Source organism: Oncorhynchus nerka, linkage group LG2 (genome assembly GCF_034236695.1).
Source record: "Oncorhynchus nerka isolate Pitt River linkage group LG2, Oner_Uvic_2.0, whole genome shotgun sequence".
Classification (NCBI taxonomy): Eukaryota; Metazoa; Chordata; class Actinopteri; order Salmoniformes; family Salmonidae; genus Oncorhynchus; species Oncorhynchus nerka.
The window spans coordinates 83,893,758-83,908,556 of NC_088397.1; the positions used below are offsets into that span (position 1 = coordinate 83,893,758).

Sequence of the window (14,799 nt, forward strand, 5' to 3'; positions counted from 1 at the left end):
AAAGTTATTTCAATATTTACACATTCTGTCTCTAAATGTATTTTCCGATCTGAAATATAGCCATCCATAGGCCATCCTAATTAACATATACATTTCAACACGTGGAATATATCAGGAATATATTTTTTCAAGAAGTAACATTCAACTACCTATATACATATAGTGTGGACTGGCATAGCACAATATATTCCCTATTCAATCAACCCCTGGACAAGATGAACCAGTCCTTGCAAAAATGTTGTAAAGATATATAAACACAATGACTCCAGTTGCTGAGGTTGAGACCACAACTGTCCAGATGCCATATTGTTTCGGTCAGAAATGCCCCGAGTAGACACCAAACATGAAGATACTGTGTTTTTCACTTGTTTTGGATATTAACTGACTTTCTGCAATGTTTATAGTGTCATTATACACATGAAAAATATACATTAGCCAGAGAGGGGTCAAAGTAGAATACTACCATGGCAACCCAGGAGGCCAGTTTGTTGCTGTTTCTGTTTCGGACCACAAGAAGATGCAGGGATGAAACACTCATTGCATGCAGAACTAGAGAGGCATAGGAAAAAAGGTGAACATCGATCTCTCTTTATGTCCGTCTCTTTATGTCCGTTTTCTGACGTTTAACTGCGACCGATCCCTGAACCCTTAAATAAGAAATAAGCTAAGGGTTAGGTAAGGGGCTGGCGACCGCGGAGGCAGTTCCAACAGTTCTCGCCCCAAAGGTCACGCTGCATTTGACCCCCGTTGAGCTGTAGAGTCGTTACATCACAGCAGGGGGGCTGTGTCCGCCAGGCAGGACATCGCTACGGCAGTGAGATAAAAGAAGAATCAGGAGAATAGCTGACTTCAACATGGAAGGAGCGGTAGTGAAAAAGCTTTCAGTGCTATTGCAGTCTACCCCTCTGACTAGGACAGCAACTGCCTGTGTGTGTGTGTGTGTGTGTGTGTGTGTGTGTGTGTGTGTGTGTGTGTGTGTGTGTGTGTGTGTTCATGTGCACACCAACTGCTTCAGTGTGTCTCTTCAGGTATTCGCTGCAACTGAAAATGGTCCAAACCATGGCCCTATGGCCCTAGACCTAAGACCCCCCCGACCTCTGACTCCACCCCACCCAAACCCCACTTTCAGATGCACAGGTTGTTGAGTCCTAGAGGGGCGGTAGTGGTGGTGGAGGAGGTGGGCAGGGCAGGCTGGGGCTCGATGTCTCTCGTTTTCATGAAACCCAGAAGCTGCTCGGGGATCTCTGCCAACACGTCCTTGGCCAGCCGTGCCATGCTCAGCACCTGGTTGCCCTGGCGGTCAATATAGTCCCGGAACGGCACAAACTGGACTATATCTCGCTCAGCAATGCGCCCCTTAGAGGACACTCTGACCTCATCACCGTCCAGTTCCTCCATCGCTACAGAGCAGAGACAGAGAGCGTCAGAGTCAGAGACAGAGAGCGTCAGAGACAGAGACAGAGAGCGTCAGAGTCAGAGACAGAGAGCGTCAGAGACAGAGACAGAGAGCGTCAGAGTCAGAGACAGAGAGCGTCAGAGTCAGAGACAGAGAGCGTCAGAGTCAGAGACAGAGAGCGTCAGACAGACAGACAGAAAAAGAGAGAGAAAAAAAGAGAGAGGGAGAGAGGGAGAGAAAAAGAGAGAGATAAAGAGGGAGAGAGGGAGAGAGGGAGAGACATACAGAGTCAGAGAGAGGCAGAGGTAGAGACAGATAGTCAGAGAAAGAGAGAGTCAGAAACAGAGTGAGAGAGACAGAGGGTCAGAGACAGAGAGAGTCCGAGAGAAAGACAGACAGTCAGAGAGATCCAGAGAGAGGCAGAGGCAGAAAGAGACAGACAGATAGTCAGAGAGAGAGTCAGACAGAGAATCAGAGACAGAGTCAGAGAAAGAGTCAGAGAAAGAGTCAGAGACCGAGAAAGTCAGAGTTAGAGACAGAGACAGAGGTAGAGAAATGGGACAGCAGTAGGAAGAGAGATGGAATCAGAGTTAGAGACAGGGGTAGAGTCAGACAGAGATAACGACACATAGCTCCAATGTTAGACAGAATGTTATAGGTGCTTTTAATGTGTGCTGGATTTGTGGTAAGTATGGCACCATAGGCCACTTTGTTTGCCAAAAGCTCAACTAATAAAATAATATTGGGGTAAAGACATAATCATCTAAGTAAACCCCACAAAAAACACATTTTAAAAAATGATCCTCAAACTTCAAACTAACATTATTAGGACTGATTCTAAAGCCACAATGTATACTTTTTATTACATGTTTTTAAAATCATCACGGCATGTCTAATAAATCACGGTGTGTGTTTATTTAATGAAAATAACTCAAATACATTTCAGATCATTTATTTCCCTGAACCTCCTTTTGCCCTTGAAATGCTCAGTCTGACCATGTGGGCATTAGGAAACAAATTTGAAGATACACAACCCTGATTGGCTGATAGGATGGTCTAGAGCCCACCCCCTTCCACCCCCTTACCCAGAATAACTGTTATTGGTTTATTACAATCAGATCAGATTGTGACAGCATGATCTGGGAAAAAAACTCCATCCCACCTGAACAGGCTCCATCCCAATTTCATAGTATTATGGAAATATATTTATTTAATATTTTAAACAAGACAATCACATTTTTAACTGCACTACCCCTTTAATAATAATCTACGGCATCTATATTAGGAAGTCTTGTCAGAGAACGTACAACTTCCTAATATGGATTCCGTAAAATGTCTAATAGTCTAAACCCCTATAACACCACCGCCACCTTACCGGCCAACCTAGACCCACCTCAGTTTGCATACCTCCCCAACAGGTCCACAGATGACGCTATCACCTCACACTGCCCTATCCCATCTGGACAAAAAAAAATACCTTTGAAAGAATGCTGTTCATTAACTACAGCTCAGCATTCAACACCATAGTACCCTCCAAGCTCATCATCAAGCTGGAGGCCCTGGGTCTCAACCCATGGTGGGGAAGGTAGGAAACAACATCTCCATTTCGCTGACTGTCAACACTGGGTCCCCACAAGGGTGTGTACTCAGCCCTCTCCTGTACTCCCTGTTCACCCACAACCGTGTGGCCATGCACGCTCAACTCAATCATCAAGTTTGCAGACGACACAAGATTAGTGGGCTTGATCACCAACAACGACAAGACAGCCTACAGGGAGGAGGTGAGGGCACATGGAGTGTGGTGTCAGGAAAACAACCTCTCACTCAACGTCAACAAGAAAAAGGAGATGATCGTGGACTTCAGAGGGAGCACCCCCCTATCCACATCGAAGGGACAGCAGTGGACAAGGTGGAAAGTTTTAACTTCCTCGGCGTACACATCACAGACAAACTGAAATGGTCCACCCACACAGACAGTGTGGTGAAGAAGGCCAAACAGCACCTCTTCAACCTCAGGAGGCTGAAGAAATTTGGCTTGTCACCCATAACCCTGACAAACTTTTACAGATGCACAATCGAGAGCATCCTGTCGGGCTGTAACACAGCCTGGTACGGAAACTGCACTGCCCTCAACCGCAAGGCTCTCCAGAGGGTGATCATCAAGGACAATAACCACCCGAGCCACTGCCTGTTCACATCGCTATCATCCAGAAGGTGAGGTCACTACAGGTGCATCAAAGCTGGGACCGAGAGATTGAGAAACAGCTTCTATCTCAAGGCCATCAGACTGTTAAACAGCAATCACTAACTCAGAGAGGCTGCTGCCCACATTGAGACCCAATCACTGGACACTTTAAATAATGCCACTTCAAATAATGGCACTTTAAAATGTTTACATATCTTACATTACTCATATCACATGTTTATACTGTATTTTACACCATCTATTGCACCTTGCCTATGCCGCTCGGCCATCGCTCATCCATATACTTACATGTACATATTCTCATTCATCCCTTTAGATTTGTGTGTATTAGGTAGTTGTTGGGGAATTGTTAGATATTACTACACTGACGGAATTAGAAGCACAAGCATTTCGCCCCACTCGCATTAACATCTGCTAACCGTGTGTATTTGACCAATACAATTTGATTTTAACTCAACTCTGGACCTCAAAGCCAGTTCCATTGCATTTTTTCATTGTTCCCCTCTAATAAGGGACTGATTCAGACCTGGGACACCGGGTGTTAATTATCAGGTAGAACACAAAACCAGCAGGCTCCGGACCTTGTAGGGTCAGAGTTGAATAACCTTGGACTACACCATGGATACTGAAATGTGTTTTGGTATTGAGGAATGGGAATGGGCTGGAGACCTATCCAGTGCTTTAATCCATCAGTGGTCATGAAGGAAAGGGAGAAAGTTATACCTATTGGGATGAGATCATGCGGCATGTTTGAAGAGGACTGACTGGGGATATTATAAATGGCACTACAGAGATGACAGATGGCTGTAGGCAGAATATAGTAGTGCAGAGGAAGAGAGGGGGTGAAGGGACAGCAGGAGGGCAGGGAAGGGGGCCAGGTGCCTTGGGTAAACCCGGACATGTGGGGGGCATCCCCCTGAGTCACAGGGACTTATACAGAGCCTCCTGCTCCCTTGAACGTCACGCACGCACACACACATACAGACAGAGGGGTGTATACACACATGCACTCTCACACACACTTCTGTTCCCTATGAATGTCACACACACACACAGGTGTGTGTGTGTGTGTGTGTGTGTGTGTGTGTGTGTGTGTGTGTGTGTGTGTGTGTGTGTGTGTGTGTACCTACAGGCACAGGGGTGCTTAGTACACACTGATGATGCACACACGTTCACCGCACGCACGCACGCACATACACACACAAACACCCTCAGACACACACACACACACAGACACCCACAGAAAAACAGCTTCATCAAACATGTGGGGGATTTGGAGAGAGGAATGGTGTGATGGAAAGATTTACAGAGAAAGAGAGCGTAAGAGAGGGGAGGATGGTAATAGCAGAAGAGAGAGGAGAGAAGATGGTGCTTCAAGGTCCAATGCAGCCGTATTTATCTCAAAATACAATCATTTCTGTGTAACAATTAATTTCCTTTCTGTTTTCATTTAAAATAGACCAACAAAAAAATAGCTTCGTAGCAAAGAGCATTTTCTCAAGCAATAATTTAGCTAGGACTGTCTGGGAATGTTCAAGTGTGTGTGTGTATGTGTGTGTGTGTGTGACAGTCTGTTTGCATAGTTAGGAACATTCTCCAACCACCACACACTCTGGAGCAAGCAGTCAACCCACCACACATTAAACTCTAGCGGTTTAATTTATACGCTTTTAAATACACATTCCCCAACTCTCTCTCTCCCTTTTCTGTCACGCACGCACACGCACAACTACTGCAGCCACCCCTGATCCCTCGTACAGCCCTGTGTAGTGTCTAATAGGTCCCTCAGAGATCTATCTCCCTTGTCGTTAGCCATGACTCATTTCCCCTCTCCTTTCCCTTCCCCAACTACCACCAGTAGTTTTTTAATAATTAAAATCACTTAGCCAATTAGCTTTTGGAATATTTGGCATATTTACTTTGCGAGAGTCTCCGCTTTGTGTTGCTTCTCTGAAGATCTCAGCTGTCCAACACAACTCTTTCTCACTTTGCTAGGAAGAAACAAGCTTAATTTCAAATTGCACCCTATTCCCTATTTAGTCCACTACTTTTGACCACAGGCAAAAGGGAGGCATCCACAATCCCGTTCTGCCGAGTGCCATTTCAGGATTTCCCTTGGCCAGGCCGTTGTGCACTTGTGCTGCGTTGTCATCATTACCCAGGGATAAAAATGAGCATGGTAGGTAGAGAAGAATATCACCCCAACAGAATTATCTCCTGCTGCATATTACTGTTAGAAAAACAAAATGGTACCATGAGTAAACAATGTGAGTGAATGGATTGTTTACATTGTAATATTCTTCTTCTATGCCATTAGCCTTCTGAGCTAAAGCCAGGTGACCAAGGTAACAGAGCCAAAGTCTGACCCATCGGGCGCGTGTTCATTAGGCACCGTACGGAAGAAATGGACTGAAAACAGGGAGGGACGACATGGACATTGCTCATTTCGTATTCGATTGCAAGACATTTTAAAACGTTTTCCATGGCCTGCCCTACGGAATACGATCCAGGAGTCACTCACTCTGAGTTCCCATCCACTGAGAGACATGACACAGGAGTCACGACCTGTTACCAATGAGGCTAATGCAATGCTAATGATTATTTGGGATGGGAAGAAGGAATGAACACTCCCCTCTTCCTGGACAGCTACTAATAACGTTAGTTTTACTCCGCCCAGTGCACCTTTGGCATGCAGGCTTTTGTTCCAACCCTGCTATAAGACATGCTGCTCGTCAGGATCAAATCAGGTGTGTTAGAAGAGTATAACAGATCCAGAGCAAAAGCCCAGCTCTACAGGAGGAGGGATGGGCATCCTCGCTGTAGCTCCAAGGCAGGGGGAGAGCGAGGAGGGGATTCACCAGTTCCTAAAACCTTTGAGAAGGAGATTGCAGTAAGTGTTGTTTTGTCACCTACCCTGCTGATCTTTAGTGCACTTCACAGGCTGTGAACCTTGAATGGCTTTTTTGACAGTGGAGCTAGCTACTTTGGGCGTGCGCACACACACATGCCGGATGCACATGCGCACACACACCCACTTACCGTCAAACTCTGCAGGGCCTACTCCCACTATGATGATAGACATGGGCAGAGCGGCAGCCTGTGAGAAAGGGGATAACACACAAAGGTGATGTGTGAGGTATATGTGCCCCCCCCCCACCTCCCCCCACCCACACACACACACACGATAAGCACTCACATTGACCACAGCCTCCTTGGTCTGCACCATGTCTGAGATGACTCCGTCTGTGATCATCAACAGCACAAAGTACTGGGATCCGTCAGTCACATCCTCAGCACACCTGCATAGAGCAACACACCACAGGATGAAACCTCAGCTTCTGTGTCTACTGTATGTGAGAAGGTGTAGGTGTGTGTGCTTGCGTGTGTATGTGTATGATGTGTGTGTGTGTGTGTGTGTGTGTGTGTGTGTGTGTGTGTGTGTGTATATATATATATATATATATATATATATATATATATATATATATATATATATATACACACACACACATCTATATATATATATATAGATATATATATATATAGATGTGTGTGTGTGTATATATATATATATATATACACACACACATATATATATTTACTCATGGTACCATTTTGTTTTTCTAACAGTAATATATATATATGTGTGTGTGTGTGTGTGTGTGTGTGTGTGTGTGTGTGTGTGTGTGTGTGTGTGTGTGTGTGTGTGTGTGTGTGTGAAGAAAGAGACTTTCTTCTGTCTTCTGGTTTTCTGTAGTTATAGCATTACACAACTATTTGAGTACCGTTACACTAAACTGAGCTCCATTGTCAGACATTATGTTGTCTAGACCTACACGTTCTTACATCACAATTAGACGTTCATCCACGTTTCTCAAAAGTCAGATTTCAAAGTTGTTCCAAACGTCCAATTTCAAAGTTTAAGGTTAAGTTTAGGCATACACTTCAAATGTTTAAGGTTGGTTTTAAGTGTAGGCATTAAATCTGAATTCTTAATGTAAGGGCATTAACTCTGAATGGTTAAGGTAAGGGCATTAACTCTGAATGGTTAAGGTAAGGGTTAAGGTTTGGGATAGGCATAAAACAACTATTTCAAAAACAACTTTCTAAGTGACAGAAATGTTGTGTTGTCTAGACTGTTGATATAGAAGTGTTGTGTTTTGTCGAGAATTTTCACATACTGTAAAACTTCAAAATCTCAAATAGCTGTCTTTCCCTTTTAATAGCCGGGCATCAGCACAGATTTCAGCAAATACATTTATATTTCAAATAAACGGCAGGTCTAAATAAATTGTTGAAGAGTAATCAGTGAACACCATAAAGAAGATAAAGAAGAGCAACATCATTATATGACACAGCAGTCTGGTTTGACATGGTCAAACATTGAATACTGAAGTCTATGTGCTGTGATATCAATGCAACTACAAGAATACAATGCGCAATAGAGTATCACAGTATGACTCATAATACCCATAAAACCTAGCTGTCAAACAGGGAAATGGTTCCAATTGTTTTTGCACCATTCATTTTTCCTATAGGGGACTTTAGAAACACTTACAATAAGGGCTGTGTTTCATGTAAGCTACCCTGGCATGACGTTTAATAACCATGTAAATCTCTCCAGGACAAGGTGAATTTTATCAATATATTTGCCTGTATTTACCCCCTGAAATGAAATGCAAATTAGCTGCTAATGTGGCTATCATAAAGAACTACAAATGCCCTGATGATCTGGATGAGATAAGAAGGTAAGAATCACCGGATTAACTAATGTTAGCTTAATGTAGTAATGAATAAATTGGCTACAATTCTTTACATTTACAATTGTGTTAACTGTCTTGTGCAAGTTTAAAATTGACACCATACCTGTTAGCAAAGGTGTCAGCTAGAAATGAGATTGCAGGGATTTGTAGTTTTGCATGTCAACTTTGATAGTAGGTAGCATTTTTGACTCAGAGTAAATAGAGACGAATATATAGACAAAAGTCGCCTTGTCCGGGCCTCCCAAGTGGCGCAGCGGTCTAAGGCACTGCATCGCAGTGTTGCAGTGTCACTACAACCTCTTGGCTCATCTCGCTCTAGCGACTCCTTGTGGTGGGCCGGGCGCCTGCTAGCTGAACCCGGCCATCAGTTAAACAGTGTTTCCTTCGACACATTGCTGCGGCTGGCTTCCAGGTTAAGTGAGCGGGTGTTAAGAAGTGCGGTTTGACGGGTTATGTTCCGGAGGACCCATGACTCGACATTCGCCTCTACCGAGCACGTTGGTGAGTTGCAGCGATGAGACAAGATAGTAATCACGAAATTGGGGAGAAAAAGGAGGTAAAATTTACTAAAAAATAAATAAATAATAAGGCACCTTGTCCGAGAGAGTTGCATGGTTATCAAAACCTCACACGAGGGTTGGCCTACACAAAACACAGCCTTTAATTTCAAGTGTTTCTAAAATCCCGTATGGAAAAAATAATTGATAGAAAAACGTTTGGAACCATTACCTTGTTTGATCGCTAGATGTTATGGCTATTATTATACCTCCACCATGGGGCTCTATGAGTGGGAGAATGGTGCTGAAGCGCAAAATCAGCAGGTGCATGATCGCAAGCCTACCGTAGTATTTACAAGTCTGATCTGTGATGGATTTGTTATTATGTTTATACTGGTCACAATAAACAGTGTGGTTGTCTTTTCAACAATTGATTAAGCAAAAGCTTTGTGCATTAAGGAAACAGACGAGTGGCTCAAATAGAAGGCTGTCTCTAATAAGCACTGGTTATGTTCAGTGTGATTGAAGCAAATAAAGGCCTGGGATATTAATTGATGTTTTACAGTTGAAGTGTTGCGTTGTCCAGATATTGTTATAGAAGTGTTGCGTTGTCCAGACATTGTTATAGAAGTGTTGCATTGTCCAGACTGTTGTTATAGAAGTGTTGCGTTGTCCAGACATTGTTATAGAAGTGTTGCGTTGTCCAGACTGTTATAGAAGTGTTGCGTTGTCCAGACTGTTATAGAAGTGTTGCGTTGTCCAGACTGTTGTTATAGAAGTGTTGCGTTGTCCAGTCTTTGTTATAGAAGTGTTGTGTTGTCCAGACTGTTGTTATAGAAGTGTTGCGTTGTCCAGACTGTTATTATAGAAGTGTTGCATTGTCCAGACTGTTGTTATAGAAGTGTTGCGTTGTCCAGACATTGTTATAGAAGTGTTTCATTGTCCAGACTGTTGTTATAGAAGTGTTGCATTGTCAAGAATGTTGTTATAGAAGTGTTGCATTGTCCAGACTGTTGTTATAGAAGTGTTGCATTGTCCAGACTGTTAATACAGAAGTGTTGCATTGTCCAGACTGTTGTTATAGAAGTGTTGCATTGTCAAGAATGTTGTTATAGAAGTGTTGCATTGTCCAGACTGTTGTTATAGAAGTGTTGCATTGTCCAGACTGTTGTTATAGAAGTGTTGCATTGTCAAGAATGTTGTTATTGAAGTGTTGTCCAGACATTGTTATAGAAGTGTTGCGTTGTCCAGACTGTTGTTATAGAAGTGTTCCATTGTCCAGACTGTTGTTATAGAAGTGTTGCGTTGTCCAGACATTGTTATAGAAGTGTTGCATTGTCCAGACTGTTGTTATAGAAGTGTTGCATTGTCCAGACTGTTATTACAGAAGTGTTGTATTGTCCAGACTGTTGTTATAGAAGTGTTGTGTTGTCCAGACTGTTGTTATAGAAGTGTTGCATTGTCCAGACTGTTATTACAGAAGTGTTGCGTTGTCCAGACTGTTGTTATAGAAGTGTTGCATTGTCCAGACTGTTGTTATAGAAGTGTTGCATTGTCCAGACTGTTATTACAGAAGTGTTGTATTGTCCAGACTGTTGTTATAGAAGTGTTGCATTGTCCAGACTGTTGTTATAGAAGTGTTGCATTGTCCAGACTGTTATTACAGAAGTGTTGTATTGTCCAGACTGTTGTTATAGAAGTGTTGTGTTGTCCAGACTGTTGTTATAGAAGTGTTGCATTGTCCAGACTGTTGTTATAGAAGTGTTGTGTTGTCCAGACTGTTGTTATAGAAGTGTTGCATTGTCCAGACTGTTGTTATAGAAGTGTTCCATTGTCCAGACTGTTGTTATAGAAGTGTTGCGTTGTCCAGACATTGTTATAGAAGTGTTGCATTGTCCAGACTGTTGTTATAGAAGTGTTGTGTTGTCCAGACTGTTGTTAGAGAAGTGTTGCATTGTCCAGACTGTTGTTATAGAAGTGTTGCATTGTCAAGAATGTTGTTATTGAAGTGTTGTCCAGACTGTTATTACAGAAGTGTTGCATTGTCCAGACTGTTGTTATAGAAGTGTTGCGTTGTCCAGACTGTTGTTATAGAAGTGTTGCATTGTCCAGACTGTTGTTATAGAAGTGTTGCGTTGTCCAGAGTGTTGTTATAGAAGTGTTGCATTGTCCAGACTGTTGTTATAGAAGTGTTGCGTTGTCCAGACATTGTTATAGAAGTGTTGCATTGTCCAGACTGTTGTTATAGAAGTGTTGCATTCTCAAGAATGTTGTTATTGAAGTGTTGTCCAGACTGTTGTTATAGAAGTGTTGCATTGTCCAGACTGTTGTTATAGAAGTGTTGCATTGTCCAGACTGTTATTACAGAAGTGTTGCGTTGTCCAGACTGTTGTTATAGAAGTGTTGCGTTGTCCAGACTGTTGTTATAGAAGTGTTGCATTGTCCAGACTGTTGTTATAGAAGTGTTGCGTTGTCCAGACTGTTGTTATAGAAGTGTTGCATTGTCCAGACTGTTGTTATAGAAGTGTTGCGTTGTCCAGACTGTTGTTATAGAAGTGTTGCATTGCCCAGACTGTTATTACAGAAGTGTTGCATTGTCCAGACTGTTGTTATAGAAGTGTTGTGTTGTCCAGACTGTTGTTATAGAAGTGTTGCATTGTCCAGACTGTTATTACAGAAGTGTTGCATTGTCCAGACTGTTGTTATAGAAGTGTTGCATTGTCCAGACTGTTGTTATAGAAGTGTTGCATTGTCCAGACTGTTATTACAGAAGTGTTGCATTGTCCAGACTGTTGTTATAGAAGTGTTGTGTTGTCCAGACTGTTGTTATAGAAGTGTTGCATTGTCCAGACTGTTATTACAGAAGTGTTGTGTTGTCCAGACTGTTGTTATAGAAGTGTTGCATTGTCCAGACTGTTATTACAGAAGTGTTGCATTGTCCAGACTGTTATTACAGAAGTGTTGCATTGTCCAGACCGTTGTTATAGAAGTGTTGTGTTGTCCAGACTGTTGTTATAGAAGTGTTGCATTGTCCAGACTGTTGTTATAGAAGTGTTGCATTGTCCAGACTGTTGTTATAGAAGTGTTGCATTGTCCAGACTGTTGTTATAGAAGTGTTGCATTGTCCAGACTGTTATTACAGAAGTGTTGCATTGTCCAGACTGTTGTTATTGAAGTGTTGCATTGTCCAGACTGTTGTTATAGAAGTGTTGCATTGTCCAGACTGTTATTACATAAGTGTTTTATTGTCCAGACTGTTGTTATAGAAGTGTTGCATGTGTAGTGTTTTTGTGTAGGTGTTTGTCAGGCAGGTAATGGTAAGAGTCAGTGGGGCGGACAAAGACCCACTGGCTGCCTGTCTGATTGGACGAAGACCCCCTGGCTCACTGTCTGATTGGCTCACTCTCACCATCTGGCCGGAGGGGCATAGGAAAAGACTGCAGAGTAAATGGAGTTGAATACTATCACATCCTCTCTACCTCTTTGTGTCTACTTCTCTCACACTAATGTGTGAAAATCTCTCTCCCTCTCCAGTAACCAGTGGATAGGAGAGGTGGGTGGTGTTGGAGAACCAAAATAATTCCCTGCAGCACTTGTTTTCAACTTCACTTGAGGTGGAATGTGGTAGTAATCACTATAGTCTCTGCTGCTGTGCTGGAATGTGGTAGTGTGGTAGTGATTACTATAATGTGGTAGTGATTACTATAATGTGGTAGTGATTACTATAGTGTGGTAGTTATTACTATAATGTGGTAGTTATTACTATAGTGTGGTAGTTATTACTATAGTGTGGTAGTTATTACTATAATGTGGTAGTGATTACTATAATGTGGTAGTGATTACTATAATGTGGTAGTGATTACTATAATGTGGTAGTGATTACTTTAGTGTGGTAGTGATTACTATAATGTGGTAGTGATTACTATAATGTGGTAGTGATTACTATAGTGTGGTAGTGATTACTATAATGTGGTAGTGATTACTTTAGTGTGGTAGTGATTACTATAATGTGGTAGTGATTACTATAATGTGGTAGTGATTACTATAGTGTGGTAGTGATTACTATAGTGTGGTAGTGATTACTATGTGGTAGTGATTACTATAATGTGGTAGTGATTACTATAATGTGGTAGTGATTACTTTAGTGTGGTAGTGTTTACTATAATGTGGTAGTGATTACTATAATGTGGTAGTGATTACTATAATGTGGTAGTGATTACTATAGTGTGGTAGTTATTACTATAATGTGGTAGTGATTACTATAGTGTGGTAGTGATTACTATAGTGTGGTAGTTATTACTATAATGTGGTAGTTATTACTATAGTGTGGTAGTTATTACTATAGTGTGGTAGTTATTACTATAGTGTGGTAGTTATTACTATAATGTGGTAGTGATTACTATAGTGTGGTAGTGATAACTATAAGGTGGTAGTGATTACTATAATGTGGTAGTGATTACTATAATGTGGTAGTGATTACTATAAGGTGGTAGTGATTACTATAATGTGGTAGTTATTACTATAATATGGTAGTTATTACTATAATGTGGTAGTTATTACTATAATATGGTAGTGATTACTATAATGTGGTAGTGATTACTATAATGTGGTAGTGATTACTATAAGGTGGTAGTGATTACTATAATGTGGTAGTTATTACTATAATATGGTAGTTATTACTATAATGTGGTAGTTATTACTATAATATGGTAGTGATTACTATAATGTGGTAGTTATTACTATAGTGTGGTAGTTATTACTATAATGTGGTAGTGATTACTATAAGGTGGTAGTGATTACTATAAGGTGGTAGTGATTACTATAATGTGGTAGTGATTACTATAATGTGGTAGTGATTACTATAATGTGGTAGTGATTACTATAAGGTGGTAGTGATTACTATAATGTGGTAGTGATTACTATAAGGTGGTAGTGATTACTATAAGGTGGTAGTGATTACTATAATGTGGTAGTGATTACTATAATGTGGTAGTGATTACTATAATGTGGTAGTGATTACTATAATGTGGTAGTGATTACTATAATGTGGTAGTGATTACTATAATGTGGTAGTGATTACTATAATGTGGTAGTGATTACTATAAGGTGGTAGTGATTACTATAAGGTGGTAGTGATTACTATAATGTGGTAGTTATTACTATAATGTGGTAGTGATTACTATAGTGTGGTAGTTATTACTATAATATGGTAGTTATTACTATAATGTGGTAGTTATTACTATTATGTGGTAGTTATTACTATTATATGGTAGTTATTACTATTATATGGTAGTGATTACTATAGTGTGGTAGTGATTACTATAATGTGGTAGTGATTACTATAATGTGGTAGTGATTACTATAATGTGGTAGTGATTACTATAGTGTGGTAGTGATAACTACAAGGTGGTAGTGATTACTATAATGTGGTAGTGATTACTATAATGTGGTAGTGATTACTATAAGGTGGTAGTGATTACTATAGTGCGGTAGTGATTACTATAGTGTGGTAGTGATTACTATGTGGTAGTGATTACTATAATGTGGTAGTGATTACTATAATGTGGTAGTGATTACTATAAGGTGGTAGTGATTACTATAGTGTGGTAGTGATTACTATAGTGTGGTAGTGATTACTATGTGGTAGTGATTACTATAAGGTGGTAGTGATTACTATAATGTGGTAGTTATTACTATAATATGGGAGTTATTACTATAATGTGGTAGTTATTACTATAATATGGTAGTGATTACTATAATGTGGTAGTGATTACTATAATGTGGTAGTGATTACTATAATGTGGTAGTGATTACTATAAGGTGGTAGTGATTACTATAATGTGGTAGTTATTACTATAATATGGTAGTTATTACTATAATGTGGTAGTTATTACTATAATATGGTAGTGATTACTATAACGTGGTAGTTATTACTAT

At 40.9% G+C, this 14,799-nt stretch overlaps 1 protein-coding gene across 3 annotated transcripts in view; it reads right to left on the minus strand.

Annotated features, from left to right (window-relative positions):
• The window catches only part of LOC115123446 (copine-9-like), an 87,788-nt gene that overhangs the window by 2,950 nt on the left and 70,039 nt on the right, over positions 1-14,799 (minus strand). For all 3 annotated transcript variants that reach the window (XM_065003921.1, XM_065003926.1, XM_065003915.1), the window contains 3 exons: positions 6,799-6,901; positions 6,642-6,699; positions 1-1,400 (listed from right to left, as the gene is read on the minus strand). The exon at positions 1-1,400 is cut by the window's left edge and continues 2,950 nt beyond it. In XM_065003921.1, the coding sequence (XP_064859993.1) occupies positions 1,126-1,400; positions 6,642-6,699; positions 6,799-6,901 (436 nt within the window). In that variant the 3' untranslated portion in view covers positions 1-1,125. The remainder of the gene's footprint in view (positions 1,401-6,641; positions 6,700-6,798; positions 6,902-14,799) is intronic.